Below are 16,309 nucleotides of genomic sequence, written 5' to 3'. Positions count from 1 at the left end.
AAGTAGCAATAGCAGAAGACTGTCCTTGTGGGACTTCCAGGGAAAATCCTCATAAAACAGCATGTCCCCTTTTATCAGCTTGCTCCGTTTTTAAGAGCTGTTTTTCTCTTGCAGTCCCAAGAAGACATTGTATTTTACAGCTTTACGTTTCTCACAAGCTTTCACAAAACGACGTTAATGAATGTGGCCTTCAGTCTGTTCAATGATAAACTGTTCCTTGTGACTTTGAAGAAACGTTACTCAGCCCTTGGTTGATTCCCTTTAACAGCAGCTGCTTTGTTCTGTTCCTCCCTGTGTCCGAGCCAGTTCCTGGAGTAGAAGGGAGAAATATTTGACAGGTGAAATGTAGGAGATACCTGCTCATGTCATAAGGAAAAGTATTTTTCGCTGTGTACTGTTTCTCATCATTTTAATGATATCCAGTATAATTAATATCTTTTGAACTTGTAGAGTTTTTTGGTTAAAATTTAAAAGAGAATCATAAACTTTGTACTTATTAGTTCGCATCATTTTAATGGTATCCAGTATAATTTGATACCTTTTGAATTTGTAGAGGTGTTTTTTGGTTGCAACTTGAAAGATAATTGTAAACCTTTGTTTTGTACATCTCAGTCAAGGATGAAATTCTTAGAAGTACTCCTTATTTTTAGTGCGATGAAACTTTTAGATACATATGCTATGAATTAACAAACGTCCTGACTTCACACAGCAAATAACAACCTTTACAAAAACCAAAAGGCTTAATTTAAGCACAACTTTGCTCTGGCCATTTGTCTCTTATCCACCGTCTCCCACTGTGGTCTCTACTGCCACCGACAACTGGAGGAAGGAGGGACCGGTCTCTGGGGATGATGGACAGGCAGGAGCGAAGCTGTGACTCTGAAGAAGGTACCTAGTTAAGGGAGTGATCCCTCCTCCTGTGTCCTCCCTTCCAGTACACTGCTACCTCCGAGGCCGTGGAGTTGAAGTCCCAGAGGCATCCTGGCTTCTTTACAGTCCCCCACCTTTCACATCCAGACGGTGGTCCAGACTGTGCATTCTACCTCCAGCATCTTCCCGTTTGTATTCCCACCGCCGTCATCCTACTTGGGGGCCTCATCTGTCTCTCGTCTCCCTCTCTGACCCACCATGTGTGTCACCATCCGGTTCGTCTGCCCAAACACGGTTCTGATGACCCGGCCCCTCACTCACAGGCCGTTTGTGGCCTCTCAGTCCCACCCCTAATCTAGACCAGTGTGGCTCAGACTGTGCCCTTTGGTCCAGTGACATCCACCTGTTTGCTGCCTGTCTGCAGGGAAGTTACAGAAATTGAAAGTGTTCGGAAACTTCCATGACATTTCCACAAAGTGCTTTTATTTGAATGTAGTAATTTTAAACATCAGGTGTGTGTCTCCTTGTTTCTAGTAAAAGATTCATGGCCTGCTGGAAGAAAAAAAGTTGGTCTCCCACACCAGGTGGTATGAGAATCACTGGTTTGAATTCCTCTCTCATCATGATACACCTGCGCCTCGATTGATCCATCTCTCCGCTCACTACCTTCCAACAACACTTCCTTTCCAAAGTCCAGCCATTTGCTGTTCTTAACACACACCCTGTGCTTGGTCACCTTTTATGCTGCTCGCGTTAGTTTCTTCTCTCGAAAGTGCAAGTAGAGTGGAAGGACCGTCATACCAGCTGAGGGCTGGGTTACACGGTGTTCCTCTGCCCTGTCCTCCCTCTGCCATGTGAGCCCTCCCAGCTGGTGGTGTGGCCCAGAGGTGAGGGTGGACAGGGCAGCTCGACAGAGCGAAGGTGCCTGGAGCCACCACTCGCGTGCCTTGTGGGAGCGATGCAGGGACGAGGCCACCTGACTGGTGCAGCTGGCCACCTGCTCACGTGATGAGTAGCTGTGCATTTCATCTGTGTTTCCCAGGAAGGGGTGTGCAGGTCTAGAATGGGTGTCACCTGTGGGTGGCTGACTTAATAACTCACAGATATCCATATGAATATTTGGTGTCTCCTACATGGTGTCATACGTATTTGCTGGCCTTTGGTTCTTTCATTCCTTCCCGGCTGTGGTTGGCACGTGCATGCCCTATTTTTTAATCTCTAACACGTCGAACTGTTTGACTCTATTCTTAGTGTCATCTCCCTTCCTTCTTTGTTTCTATAATACTATCTTCTGTAATAGAATTGAATATTCTTAAATATTCACACATCACATCCTCCCCTACAAGTAAAAGTCATTTTCTTCTGAATTCTCAAAGAACTTGCCTGCTATTTATCACATTTTTATCTATAGCAAAAGTTTGGGGGGAAGAAGGAAAGCTAGGACAGGGTTTTTAGCCATTTCTAGGAGAGTACAAACTCTTAAGGGCAGGTTGTGTCTCGTCTCTTTCCCCTGTATCTAGTAATTAGATCTTAATCACAGTAGACAGTTGTGATTGATTACATTAACATCAGGCTAGCTCAGCACTCTGCGTCTGAGGTCAGAGTTCAGTCTCCATGTGGGGATTTATTGGCTTGGTTTCCTGTCCTCATACTAACCCTTTAATGCTGGCCAAAAGTGTGCTTTTGATTCCAGAGAGCACTGGGTGAAAAACAAAGAATTAGCACCTGTATTGTGCCAATAGTTCAGAACTAGTATTCCCCTGGGTGTAGGGCAGGAGCATCATGTTCCCATTCAAAGGACAACCTCGTATCATTGTTTTTCAAGATAAGGAAGGTGGGCAGTGAACTGGGACCCAAGGAAATGTGTGAGTTTGCCGGCAGCTATACTTTTTAAGTAGGTAACAAGTGTCGCAGCTCACATAACAATGAACTAGAAAGTGATACTTGTTTTAGACTTGAAACAGTGAAAGACAACAAAGAACTTGGGAACTGATAACTAGAATCATCAAATGTTAAAGTTAGGAGGAATGGTTGAGGGAATTTAGATCCTAGGAAATGAATCATAACAGAACTCAGGTTTTCTGATTTAAAATACGGTGCTATCACTTTTTAAAATAAAATCCTGGTATACATTTCAGTACAATTACAACGTAGATCGGGAGTTTAAGAATTCGTTTTTCTTACGTGAAATAAACCAGAAGCAAGGATTTTACAGAGTGCATTCAGCAGGAGTGAGAAGAATGGCAGAGCTGTGCAGAATAAAGAACAGGAGTTCACATAGAAATTGGTAGTGAAATAGACTGAAGAAATCTCTTTCCATTGCAGTGAGATAATTCTAGCATATCTATCAATGCTTAGTCCTCATGTATAAGGTTAGAGTAAAAGAGTCACCTTTGGCTCTGACTGGTATGGCTCAGTGGATTGAGCATGGGCCTGCGAACCAAAGGGTCACCAGTTCGATTCCCAGTCAGGACACATGCCTGGGTTGCAGGCCAGGTCCCCAGCTGGGGTGCATGAGAGGCAACCACACGTTGATGTTTCTCTCTCTCTCTTGCTCCTTCCCTCCCCCTCTCTCTAGAAATAAATGAATAAAAACTTTTAAAAAAAAGAGTCTCCTTTGGGGAGGCAGGGGCTCGCACCGTGTGACTATTTAAAGACAGTGTATGTGGCCAAGCAGAATGGAGAAGATGGATTTATAGTGGAACTAACTTCAGTGGGCCCTCAACAGCATCTCCACAATAACCCACTGGCTGTTTGATGCCTTCTGGATGCTTCCCAAGCCCCTCCTCCCAATAGCCCCTCCCACCTTCGGCAGATGCCCTCCTCCCTGTGTCCTAGAGAGAGAGAGATCCAGAAAGAAAGACTCTGCAGCCTAACTCCAAGCACGCCCCTCCCCCAGGGTGAGGCCTGTCCGTGGTCGTCTGTGGGCTGTGTCCTGGGTGCTGCCCCACCTCCTCAGTCTTTGCCCCCTCAGTTGTTTAGTGCTGTCTCACCTGTTGTCCTTAGCTCCTCCCTCTCAGCTGCCCTTTTCCTTTCCTGTGAGCATCCTCTCTGTCATCCTGGAGAAGGGAGAAGCAGCCTCTCTTTACAAAGAGGCTGAAAGATCAACACAAGTGATCTTTCTAATACGTAAACCTGACCACGTCGCTCTGATTAAAAATCTTTCTGAGGGTCCCTTCAGGTACATTTAACGATCCCCACTAATGATTCATGGTTTGGAGCTATAGTTTTATTACAGCTGCTAGCCAACATTTTTGTCTCGCTGTCTCTCCCCTATAAGTACAGCACAGTATCTATTCATGTGTTAGCAGTTAAATGCAGTGGAATTTTTTCTGTTAATTGGAGTATAATTCCATGCTATCCATTGCTATCATCGAGTTCAATGTTAATTCTGTCTTTAGTCTTAGTAACTACGAATGAACCGTGGAGACTCAAGGGTAGCACTTACTTATTAAACATTGAGATAAATAAACAAGATGTAAACAGCTGGATCTTTTAGTAACGTATCAGCTCTTAACTTACCCAAGACTTATAGATCAGACGTATAGATCGGCGTGCTTGCATAAGAGAAAGTATTGGATTATTGTCTTACATACGCATTACTTTAGTTAGAACTTAGAAGTTTAGGGACATAAGTTCTCATTCAGGCTAGTATTTATTCTAAAACTACGGCGGAGAAAACATTCATAAATCAGTGTGAGATAAGAAGAGATATCGTAGATGAAGATTTCTTCGTGATAGTGAAGTGTGCTTAGCCAGGCCCAGTGCCTATCGGTGATTGGATTTAAAGGTAGGAAATAAGAGTTTAGGAAAGTTACTCTTTTTGGTTTTCCCCCTAGCAACTCATTTAAATGAAGTTGTGTTAATTGATTAAGGAGTCATTAGACACTGTTTTGAATGAATTCAGGAATTACCTTACACTCATTTCAGCCTGGTGGGGGTGGCTCAGTTAGTTGGAGCCTCTTCCCGTAGACCGAAAGGTCACAGGTTTGATTCCCAGTCAGGTTACATAACCAGATTGCAGATTTGATTCCCATTTGGGGGTGTACAAGCAGACAACCAGTCGATGTTTCTCTCCCCCTCTCTCTCGCTCACTTTGACTCTCGCTCTCTCTCTCCCTCTCTGTTCCTCTCTCTCCTTCTCTGTCCCTCTCTGTCCCTCTCCCTCGCTCTATCCCCCTCTCTCCCTCTCTCTCCCTCTCCTATTCTCTTAAAAGTCAAATCTCATAATTAGATGAAAGAGCAAAATTAACTACTTGCTTTTGACACTGTATTATCAAAGTAGTTCTTTGAAATTTTCTCTCCTACTTAAGGCCTTGAACATTTTAATGATAGCTAATTTAAAGTTCTGCTAATTTAAAGTTCTCCAATGTACGGATCTCCTATGAGTCTATTTCTGTTAACTACTTTTCCTCCCAGCGTTTTGTCAAATCTTAATCTCTTACATGCCTGGTTATTTTGTATTACATATCGGTCATTATGGATGAAAAACACGTGCAGATAATTTAAGCTGTTACTGGATTCCTTCTTTCAGAGAGAATTTGTGTTGCCAGCAGGCAGCCAAGTTAGCGCAGCTCACCTTCCTTCATCCAGAGCTGAAGACGATTCTCCTGGGCCTCAGTCCCCTGTGCGGGCTGGTCTAGTTCAGGCGCATCGGTTCTCCTATGCAGAGGAGAGGGAGTAGCCCGTTCAGGTGCCACCTGAAAGCCTCCGGCTTCCCGCTTCTTGGCAGGCCCTGAACTCCAGTGTTCCCGCCAGCTCTGGAAGTCCGCTAAGAACTCTGCTCAGCTCTTCTGGCCTCTCCATGGAAACTTTCTGCCAGCCTTTCTAATTGTCATCATCAGAAAGACTGATCTAAAATAAGCCAGTCAGTCCTTGCTAGAGGTGGAATTCTTTCATCCTTTCTTCATGTTTATTTTTACATGTTTAAAAAGGAGTATACACCTGTATATTAGTACAGCATGCGTGTCCATAGTTTATGAACAAATACACATACAGTGATACGGAGTCACACCTTTGCTCGTTCGGGGCACTCCATCAACGTTTGAGGCTTGCACTTTATCTCCCCTTCTCTAGCTGCGGTGTTTGTTCTGTAAATACCTGTGATCTGCCCAGTGGAGATTATTCTTTGTGTGCAAGGGGACGTGTCCAGTATTTGATGGTTTCTAACAGGGGTGTTACGTAGATTAATGTATAAACCTAAAAAAAAAAAAAAAACTGAGTTGTCACGTTTAAGGACTACAGCAAATAAATAATCTTACTACTGGGTTTTATTGTATTTTTTCTCAACCTGTTTTCTAAACTCTATATGTCTGAAAAACATTTCAAGATACTAGAATTTGTGTTGCTTCCTCCTTTTGAAGCTAGCAGTTTGAGGTGTATAAAATGCACATGTGAGAATGGTTGATTTCTTTTTAATTTTTATAAAAATTAGAGTGGTTAAGGATATTCAAGTGGTTAAGGATATAGGCTCTGGAGTCAGGTTCTCTGATTCTGCATTCTGACTTTGCTGTGTGCTAGCTGTGTGACCTTGGCCTATTTATTTAATCTCTCTGTGCCTTCCCTGTAATATGGATGTAATTATAGAGCTACTTTGGTATGACCTGTATGAAGATAAAATTTTATATATATAAATATCTGGTAAGTATTCAGTAACTGTTGATAGTAATTAGCTGTTTATTCAGATAATAGTAACTATTTTGTCAGGCCTCTTAAGGAAAAGTTCTAAGAAACCATTTGGTCACTATATTAGCAAAAATTAGTAAAATATATAATTTTATGTATATATTCAATGATTAAAGTGTAGACTGCTTAGCAAAGTGCTCAGAGTTTAAAAATCAGTTAAGACAGTTTTCATGAAGATACATATGTAGCTCTAAACATAATTTTTGTTTTAAAAAGGTTGGTTATAGTGTGAACCAAAAAGTGTTTTCAAGTTCTTACATCCTGCTGCTCTGGCTTCAACGTGTGGTTGCAATATGTTTTATAACAAAGAAGCATTTAACACCAAATGAGCACAACTTCTGTGTGAGCCTAGGGAAATGACTCCTTCCTCTACCCCTTTTCGTGTGTGGTATTTATTTACTCTGTGAAACTGAAGAAAATGCTTGTGTTGCTAACTGACAGTGTCATGTGCTAGGAGTTGCCCACCCTTGATCTTCAGGTGATCGAGAGGTCCATTCCTAAGAACATTTTAAATCATGAAGTCAATCACCCTAAAGTAGGCACATTTTCTAATTAACGATTAAGTGAAAGAAAATAGTTAGAAATTGTTTCATAAAATGCTTCCCTGCATGTCCAAAGATGTCCTTGAGCTCCTGCCGGTGTGTGGAGTTGTGTCTGTTCTGCCCTGTGAGTGAGCCTGGTGCTGTAGGTCTGTGTAAGAGACGGGGGAAGGGGCAATGGCTTTTCTGCAGGGCTTGGGTACACCTGCGGTGGGGCTGGTGACCTGTCCTCTGCACCTACGTAATTGATTTTTGAACTCAGAGCTCTGTGGATGAGTAAGTGATCTTGAACTGAGCCCCGCTTTGAAGGGAGGACTGGGGAGAATGAAACAAGTTAGGCTTCTTCTTTGCCCTCGCTTTATCTGCCCCAAGGTTGTTTGGGGCTTCTGAGTCACATAGTTTCAGTTGGTTTTTGTTGTTGTTTTTTTTTCCTCCTATTTTAAGAGTGTCTTCTCTGCATATATAAAAGTTCCGTTGGTTGTTTTCTCCCTTAGAATCATTGCCTTCATATTTGACTATCATCGATCATTTATTTTTGTTTTTCCTTTTATGTTCTTGTAGTTTTGTTATAAATTTTTCACATTTCTAGCCTTCTCATCCTATGGCGTAACTTTCCTGTGATGTCTTTTTTCTGTATTAAGAACAAATTCCTCGGTAGGAAATTGAAGTATGAGAAAGAATGGAGGAGGCAGTCTCACTAATTATACTTGCTGCTTGGTGTCTTATGTAGTGCCAGGAACACCTTGAATATGAAGAAGTACCAGAAACGGGATGGAGTGGTCCTGGGGTTTCCATCCTGACCGTAGGATATAATTAAGTATTTGCAGGCTAAATAGAAAAGCATTTAGTATTCATTTCCTTTCGTAAGTATTTACTTTCTTGGATTGTAGTAACATTGCTGTCTGCAGCCAGGAAGTGCCTACAGCATAACTTACATTAGCAAGAAAGAACCTCCAACGGAGTGACTCACCACATGCCACAGCCTGGGGGGATGGGGTGCCCTCACGGCAGTGTGGGGAGCAGCATTCATCTCACAGTGCGTGTGGGGTGCCGTGAGCCTCATAGGGAATTCTGTGCCTTAGTAACTGTGTTAAATCACTTTTTAAATGGTGGAATTAATGTTAATGATAAGGTGTATTTAAATAGACAAAAATATTATTTCAATATATAATCAGTATTTAAATTTATTAATCAGCTCTTTTACATTCTTGGTCTTCATAGTAAATCTCTGAAATATGGTGTGTATTTTACAAGTATAGCACAACTCAATTTGGATCCACTTTTTATTGAAAATGCTTGATCTGTATTTAGATTTCCTAAAACTGATAGGTGAAAGAGCAGAATTATATACCCAATTTGATCCAAATATACATGTTTTTCTTTAGAATTGATAGGTTTTCAATTGAAATTTAATAAAAATAAAAACTCAGTTCTCCGGTCAGTCTTACTGTCCACATTTCAAGTCCTCTGGAGACGTTTGCGGGTAGTAGCCGCCATAAAGGGTGGCAGCGTAGGCCCAGAATGTATCAGGTAAGAGACCTTGAATAAAGGTTAATGATTTCGCTGAATTTTAATGTGAGAGGAACCGTATAAGTCAGCCATAATTATTATGTTATGTGGGCAACATTTTAAGTGAAGTTTATATCTGAATTTCGCCTGGTCCGCTTCATTTCCAGAAAGCGTTTTGAAGATCATTGCAAACCTCTGCGGTCCGCAGGTGGTGGTCCTCAGGCTGCCTTGCAAACATTGCCGTGGGCAGTGTGGGGTATGAAGTCAGCACAGAAGCTGTTGACCAGCATTTTTTAAAAATGCAAAAGTTTCGACCAGAGTGGAGAGTGTGTCAGAGTGCTTCCTGCGTCTTAGGTTTCAAGGCACCTTCTATCAGTTGTATACAAGTGTTTGTGTATGGGGGGGGGGGGGGGCGGGGTCTCATGAAAAGATGAACTTCTTACTGCCAACCGCCAGTTTCTGAGAATCATTCTTCTGAGGCATACGTTTGGTTGCTGGTATACGAATTATTGCACATTCACCAAATACTACATATGCCTAAACAATATGTTAATCCTAAGACTGTTTAGCAATGAGACATGAGTGGTATTGCACGTGTCTAGTTAGTAAGATGGGAGAATGTGAAGTGGTAAGTAATGACCATAATAAACACAATAGTAATAAATGCAAACCCAATAACGTGGGTGTGGCGACTTTCTCCCTCAATTCTGAGTCGACTGTGAGCAGCCACATTTGCATTTAGGGTTAACAGAACACCTAACTGATCTGTAATGGTCTCCCTCTAAATTTCGGTTTGACTGGAAATTTTCAAATTTAAACTTGGGATTTCATCTACCGAACCTAGGGTTCTTTCAAAAGTAAAAATACAGTATTTAGGCCTAATTTGTATGAATTACAGAAACATGGCACACACAATCTCCTTAAAGCATTTGAATAAAGTAATTGAGTAATACTCTATATTTAACTATTTGTACATTTCTCAATTTTAGTAACTCCTGATGTTTATAATTTCATCAGATATTCATTAAGATGTATAAAAAATGAAATCAAGTCAACCTTGGGTCAGTCCCAGAAATCTACAGTTTTTGTTACTCTGATAACTCTGATATCTAAGGAAAGCTTTTGTTAAGTTTTGTGGTTTTTCAAATTTTGTTATCAGCCTGTCTCCAATACGTATGCCTGACATTCTTCAGCCGCACGGAGCCAACATGTCAAATAGCTTTTATACAGTGGACATATTTGGAATGCTGTTTCACCACAGAGGGTGGAAACCTGGGCAGCACTCACGGTCATGCTTTTAAAAGGCAAAATAAGCCAGAATCAGTGCTGCACAGTGACTCTGCAGTCTTTTTTGTGCGAACTGGTTATAGACACAGGGACTCTTACAGAATAGCAGCAAATAACCTTGAGTGCGATTTCAACTGTACTTCTAACTCCAGGTCCTACGCTACATTAGCATATTTTTAAATACTGTGTATCAGCAGGGTCTCTTTCTCTGGGAGAGTCTGCCTTGCCCAAGGACTTTCTTACGATGAGATACAGGTGTTCCAGAACATCACCCTTTTTATGGTTTGTCATATTTTTCATACTATTTTCATACATGTTTTTTTTAAATGCTGGTAAAAATGTTGGTGTAGCACTGAGGGAGAGGAAAGGAGGAGAAAGAAGAGACAGTAATAATAACTATAACTGTTTCCAAAGCAATAGGACTATACTGATTAGAAATCCCATTAAGAAAGTTATCCCATTGCTTTAATTAAAATGTTCCAATTGAAATGTGTTAGGAATACAACAAATACTGTATACTAGGTTGCTTTACCTCTCAGAGTAGGGGCGGGGAGAGGATGGGGACCCATGGGCCTGCCTTTCTCCCTTTCAGAGAGGAACGACGGAAGAAAATTGGTTCCCTCACTCATTCATATATTGATAAGTGTCGATTGTGAAGAACAAAAATTAGCTGTGGCTGGTTGTGGATATTCAAATGGCTTACATCCAGTAGGACACATATGCAAAAATATGCGACAGAAGGCAGTCCTCGGGAAGGACTCTGTGTGGGGGACAGACTGCCACAGGGGTTTATTACGGGTCGTTTAGAATGGAGAAGTCAGGGTGAGCAAACCGGAGCGATTTCTGAGCCCTGACCTGAAGAACTGGTAGATGTCGTCTAGGAACAATTATAAGACCCTTGGAAAGACCCTAAGAGTCAGTATTAAAAAGTAGTTTACAGAGTTACCTTTTGAGAACTAAACTAACTGTGTCATTACAAAATGATAGGCAAAATGTCTTGAAGCCCCAAGGAAGGAACGCCTGCTTTACTGGTCAGTGTACTAGTGTTTTGGGGTTTTTTTAACAGTTCTCAACAGAAGATAGGCTGTATAGGAAGTGGGGTAGTGTGTGAATCCCGCACTTGCCAGGGAAAGAGAGAACTTCCGGGAGCTTGAACTTCTCGGTCATTGGAGACGTGTCCTCTGCGGGAGGGCGGAGACGCTCCATTGGTGTACGTGCCTCGGTGGGAGGGATATACCCTTTCATTTACTTTCTCCCCGCTGTCCGTAGGGCACAGTGATCAAGAGTTCGGTCTCAGGGTCATAACCCATTCAAGTTCTGTCTCCAAACTTGGTAGCTCTGTGACACTTGACAAGGTCTGATGCCTGGTCTCTTCATGAGTATAATGGGACTAAAATTACCTCTGCTGAGCAGTTGTGAGAATTGAATGGGAGTGTTGGTCTGGAGTTTCTCGCAGGGCCCAGCACACGACTCTCAGCAAAGCTGCGAATATGATCTGTAATTTTATCCTTACCAAGGAGCCTTCATCACTCACCTCTGGATGTCTGAATCATCTGAAATAGGGGTGCAGGACAGACGCCCAAGCATTCCGGAAAGTAACTCAGCTATCCCCGTCATAAATTACAACTTCGCAGCGTTCTCAAATGGTGCTGGTTATCATCAATAACTAACCATTCCTGGATGTGAGGGCCATCCGGGCGCGACATCTGTCACCCCATCAATCGCCAGGGTTGCACGGCTGATCTGGCTGGCTAGGCAGGTGTGCCCTTCCTCCCACACCCATCCACGTGCGTCCCTCCTGAAGCTGCGCACTCAGTCGAAGAAGACTACCTTTCCAAGGAGAGGAGAGGCCCGGCCTTGGGTCAAGGGTATACCAGTAGCTGCGCTCCCCTGCTAGAACCTCCAAACAAGCTCTCAAAAACTAATCATTCCATTCCTGGGAGGTTCGGCAACCCGCTGTCTCAGAACCTACAGTAAGGCTGCGGACCTGCTCAAGTAAACCTACCAGTGTTTCACACCATCCCAGAGATTATTTCGGAAGTAATAATGGCTGACTCATTGAGTGTTTGCTGTGGGCCAAGCACTGTGCTAAGTGCTTTACCTGCCGTGTTGGCTAAGCCTCAAAAATGACTCTTCGGGGTAGGTATTAAAATTCTCCACGTTTACACACCAGCAAAGTAAAGCTTGGACCTGCTGGGTGACTTCCTGAGGCCGCACCCAGCTCTTCCCCGGCAGAGGCAGAGTCTGAGCCAGGCCGCCTCCGCCCGCCCTGGCCTCGGTGCAGCTCTGCACCAGACCCAGACCAGGAGGGCCTGGTTTCAGATCCAGTTCCACTTCTTTCCAGGAACAGCATCCGAAACCAGTGGCTTTTGCCTCTTCGAGCCTCAGAGCTTTCATCTAAAACACAGAATGAATACGTCCGATGTAGGCCTGTTGGGAGGATTTGAAACAGGAGCCAAAGTACCGGGCACGGTTTCTCATGCATGGAAGTGACTCCGATGACGTGATTGTTACAGTTTGGGGCTCTCTAGATGCCTTTCTATTTCCCGTGTCCCCTTGGCATGCGACCTCAGCATCTCCTTAAGTAAATGGAAACCTTTATACTTTTCAGCTGCAAATACATGCAGAACGTGACTTGATTATTTAAATTAGAAAGTAACTGAGGCTGTTACCTGTTTTAAGGGCTGGCGTTTGTCCCACACGGCCATATAAATTTATTTTTACTATTTTTATTGTGATAAAATATACATAACAGAAAGAAAAGGAAAAAAATTAATAGGAAAATATATATAACATAAAATACGCCATTTTTAACAGTTACTACGTGTACAGTTAAGTGGCATTAATTACATGCACACTGTGGTGTGGCCGTCACCACTGTTTCCCGATCTTTTTCATCGCCCTGAGGCAAAAGTCTGCCACCATTAAGCAGGGACTCCCTTTCCCCCTGCCCTCAGCTCCTGGTAACTTCTAACCCATCTTCTGTCTTTACGAATTGGCCTATTCTAGATATTTCCTGTGCGTGCAATCATACAACATTTTCCTCCTGTGTCTTGGCCTGTTTCACGTAGCATAACGTTTTCAGAGTTCGTCCCTGCCGTGGCATTTATCAGCACCTCATTCCCCCTTGGGGCTGAACAATGTTTCATTGCACGAATATGCCACATTTTGTTTTCCTGTTCGTTCATTAATGGACTTTTGAGTCGTCTCCGCTATTTTCGCCACATACACTTTAAAAGTGTTTGAGTTTGAAATTCCGCATGATAGTGATGTTGAAGACCTCATTAAAATAACGACTTCTTAAATTAAAAGTTATACCCTATTTAGAATTTCTTTTAGGTCTACACTAAGGTATGCCAGTCAAGTTAAAGAAATGATTGTACTTTTTATATTACATAGTTATCAGTAGAGACATGTAGGATATATTTTAAGGAAGATGATGCCAGCCAGATTTAGTAGATATTTTTATGTTTGCCAAGCAGTGCTTTCATGTCTCTGAATCAAATAAAAGTTTTGTAGTTGCAAAATGTGTTGGAAGCGCATGATACAATCAGTATGGAGTTGATGCCGTATCTCATACTTCCTTTGCCTGTTTTTGAAGAATTGTACTTTACGTGTCTAAAGAGTAAGCATTTCTGTTTATTAATTAGAAGAATTTTTAAAGTTCTATTATTTAGGTTTTTCGAGAATTACTGGAATATATTTGATTCAAACCCAAAATAATGCTTGGCAAGCATAAAAATAAATCTAAATCTGGTTGGCATCATTTCCCTTAAAATGTAATGTGCTGTTTTGAACAGGGGATAAAACGTGACTCATAAAGGGCTTGTAATCTGTTTTGTAGGTCTTTAAAATGTTAGCAGGAACCTTGGAACATACTTAGAGTTTTTCAAATTTTAACTAGATAGCCTAAAACTAATCATGGCCTTTTTTTTTTTTTTTTAATTGTATAAAAGGAATTTGCTGAGAATTCTAAGGTACTTTTCCAGGGCTTATTTTCAGGAAGTAAAAGACATAATGAGAATATAGTATAAACATATGCAACCTGAATTTTCCCCCCACATGCCCTTTAAATATATATTTAAATATTTCCATTTGCAAATATTTCTGGTGTTTGGCCAGATAAGGACCTAAACAGCTGAGTTTCACTTGTCTGGTTAAGGGTCCAAGTCTGATATGAGTGGTTGATTTTAGATTGAAATTACCTCCTTTACCCAGTAATCTCTTTCACTGAGGCAGCAGTCCCAACGTTTTGCCAGTGACAATCACCTAGAGAACTGAAAAGTACATACCCTCTGGGCTTGATGCACCGGGGTTCTGATTTAGTAGATTTAGTGTAGAATTTGACAAGCTCCCCAGGTAAGAAACATGTAGCTAGGGTTGAAAACCACTGTGTTCAAATGAGAAGTAGGTGAGGTGAGGTGGGGTGGGCTTGCAAAGTGGGGAAGAGGCAGCAGGAATGAGCTTCCGCGCTTACCGACAACCCAAGAAAACAGGGAAATGAAAGCTCCCTGAGCATCCAGAGTTTAGAAAATGAAGTCCCTTTTCTCTTTTTGCCGTTGTAGACATGGAAGGACTTCAATGAGACGTAAATGCTCCAACAAGAGATGCTCTAATGGACGACGGTGAGACGCCTGCATATGATCTTCAGATAGAGCCACAAGATGGCTGTCGCCCTGGGGACAGTGTGGAAAGTGTGGTGACGCGCTTGCCTTCTGCATCGGACGAGAATGAAAACCAGCTTGACAGGGACGGGCACGACCGTCTGACCAGTAGTAGCAGCACAATGGGGAGACCTGAAGTGACTGAGCAGGACAGTCTCAACAATAACGACAGCTGCCCCCCAAGCTGCGAGGTGGCTGCAAGCGGGAACTCAGAAAACACTCCTTGTGAAGGCCCCAGAGGTGGGCAGGGCTGCTTGGAGAAGGACAACAAAATACCTGGAAAACGGAGTTCAAGAAGCAAAGGAGTCACTGCTAGGAAGACACCCCCAGGTACTTTTTTTTTTTAATTACTGTTTATGCTATCGCTTAAAAGTAAATCTTCCTCCCACCCCATACTGTGGGTTCTGCCCTGCATCTTGCTTTTCTTCTCTTATTCCGGAGCTTATCACAGGTCCAGCTGTGCGATATGCCACGCATGTGACATGTGTCCATAGCGTTCCACTGCGTGGCTGTGCCATCGTCTATTGACATGCTCTGTACACGTCATCGCTGTGACTTTGATCTTTAACCTCTGAGTTTATGGTGCTTATACAGTCTTACTCAGCCTCTTTATAGAATCTTTGTCTTGCACCCGACAGGTGAATAATGGACATTAACATGTAATGTCGAATAAGATGTCAAGCTTTAATTATCTGTAATCACTTTGGCTACAAAGTAATTCAGAGTATGTTTTATTGGGTATGTGGTTTGGCAGTTAGCGTTTCGGTCTATGGACAGTTTTGCCTGAATGGCAGGGCCGCCTTGGGAAAAGGCAGCCTCTGGTCATTTTTGATCAGAAACACGGGGCAGGGCATTCAGTGCATCCTACCCTGGGCCTCCTTAGTACAGCACCACTTCACCCGAGCACCGGGCTCCAGCCAGTGAAGCGCTGTCTCCCCTCATCTTCTGTTCTCTTCTGCTGCTTTGGCTGATTACACATCCAGTCAGTCCGTCCATAGCTTGATTTTATTTGTATTTTTTTATTCGGAGTAAAAGATGAAACTTTCCAGTTTCTACAAATCAATCCTTCTTTATTCTATAAAGCAACTCAATAACTTTTTAATGTAACTCATACTTTGACTTTCCAGTTAATTAATCCCTTTGCCCTTGATTTTCCTTAGTAGGCTTAAAAGCAAATGGAAATATTTTTGGCAAGAGATATGAAAGCATTTTTCTGAAAGATCTAAATTAGCAGATGATATATACAGTACTATTTGTGTATAAATTGATTTAGTCTTTATAGTTCAAGGGCAATTTGTGCCTCTCTGACCTGATCACGTGATGTTTTTAAGACCCGAGACCTAGTTACATATGTATAAGGGTCAGTGATAGCGTCCAGATTACGACTCCTTGTATTCCTCCCTTCCTTGACCTTATTCCAGTTTCCCACGGTGTGACCATATGATTTAAAGTTATTCATACTTACTACCAGTGAGCAGGTACATGTAGAATTGCCCTCCCCATATTAATGCATTTGATTAACATGATTTCTAAAGCTCAGGTATAGTCTTTATACAGATTATTTTTTAAACTTGTTTTATGCATCTCATATAAAATGAGTTTCAGAGTGTAAGAAACTGAATTAAGAGTTGTGAAACCTAAGTTTAAATCTCACTTCTGGTTCTAGGCCACTTGGTGGGGGCCTAATTATTATTCTGTACTTCAGTTTCCTCATCTGCATAATGATGGTGTCCATCTACATGTATCTATAAAATGC

At 42.2% G+C, this 16,309-nt stretch overlaps 1 protein-coding gene across 1 annotated transcript in view; it reads left to right on the top strand.

Moving 5' to 3' along the window:
* The window catches only part of CNST (consortin, connexin sorting protein), a 61,781-nt gene that overhangs the window by 11,231 nt on the left and 34,241 nt on the right, over nt 1-16,309 (top strand). The window contains exon 2 of the mRNA XM_024576082.4: nt 14,455-14,883. Coding sequence (XP_024431850.2) covers nt 14,505-14,883 — 379 coding nt within the window. The 5' untranslated portion in view covers nt 14,455-14,504. The remainder of the gene's footprint in view (nt 1-14,454; nt 14,884-16,309) is intronic.

This window comes from Desmodus rotundus, chromosome 10 (genome assembly GCF_022682495.2).
Source record: "Desmodus rotundus isolate HL8 chromosome 10, HLdesRot8A.1, whole genome shotgun sequence".
Taxonomy (NCBI): Eukaryota; Metazoa; Chordata; class Mammalia; order Chiroptera; family Phyllostomidae; genus Desmodus; species Desmodus rotundus.
The sequence above is the reverse complement of the archived record's forward strand: the minus strand, read 5'-3'. Positions and strand labels throughout refer to the sequence as shown.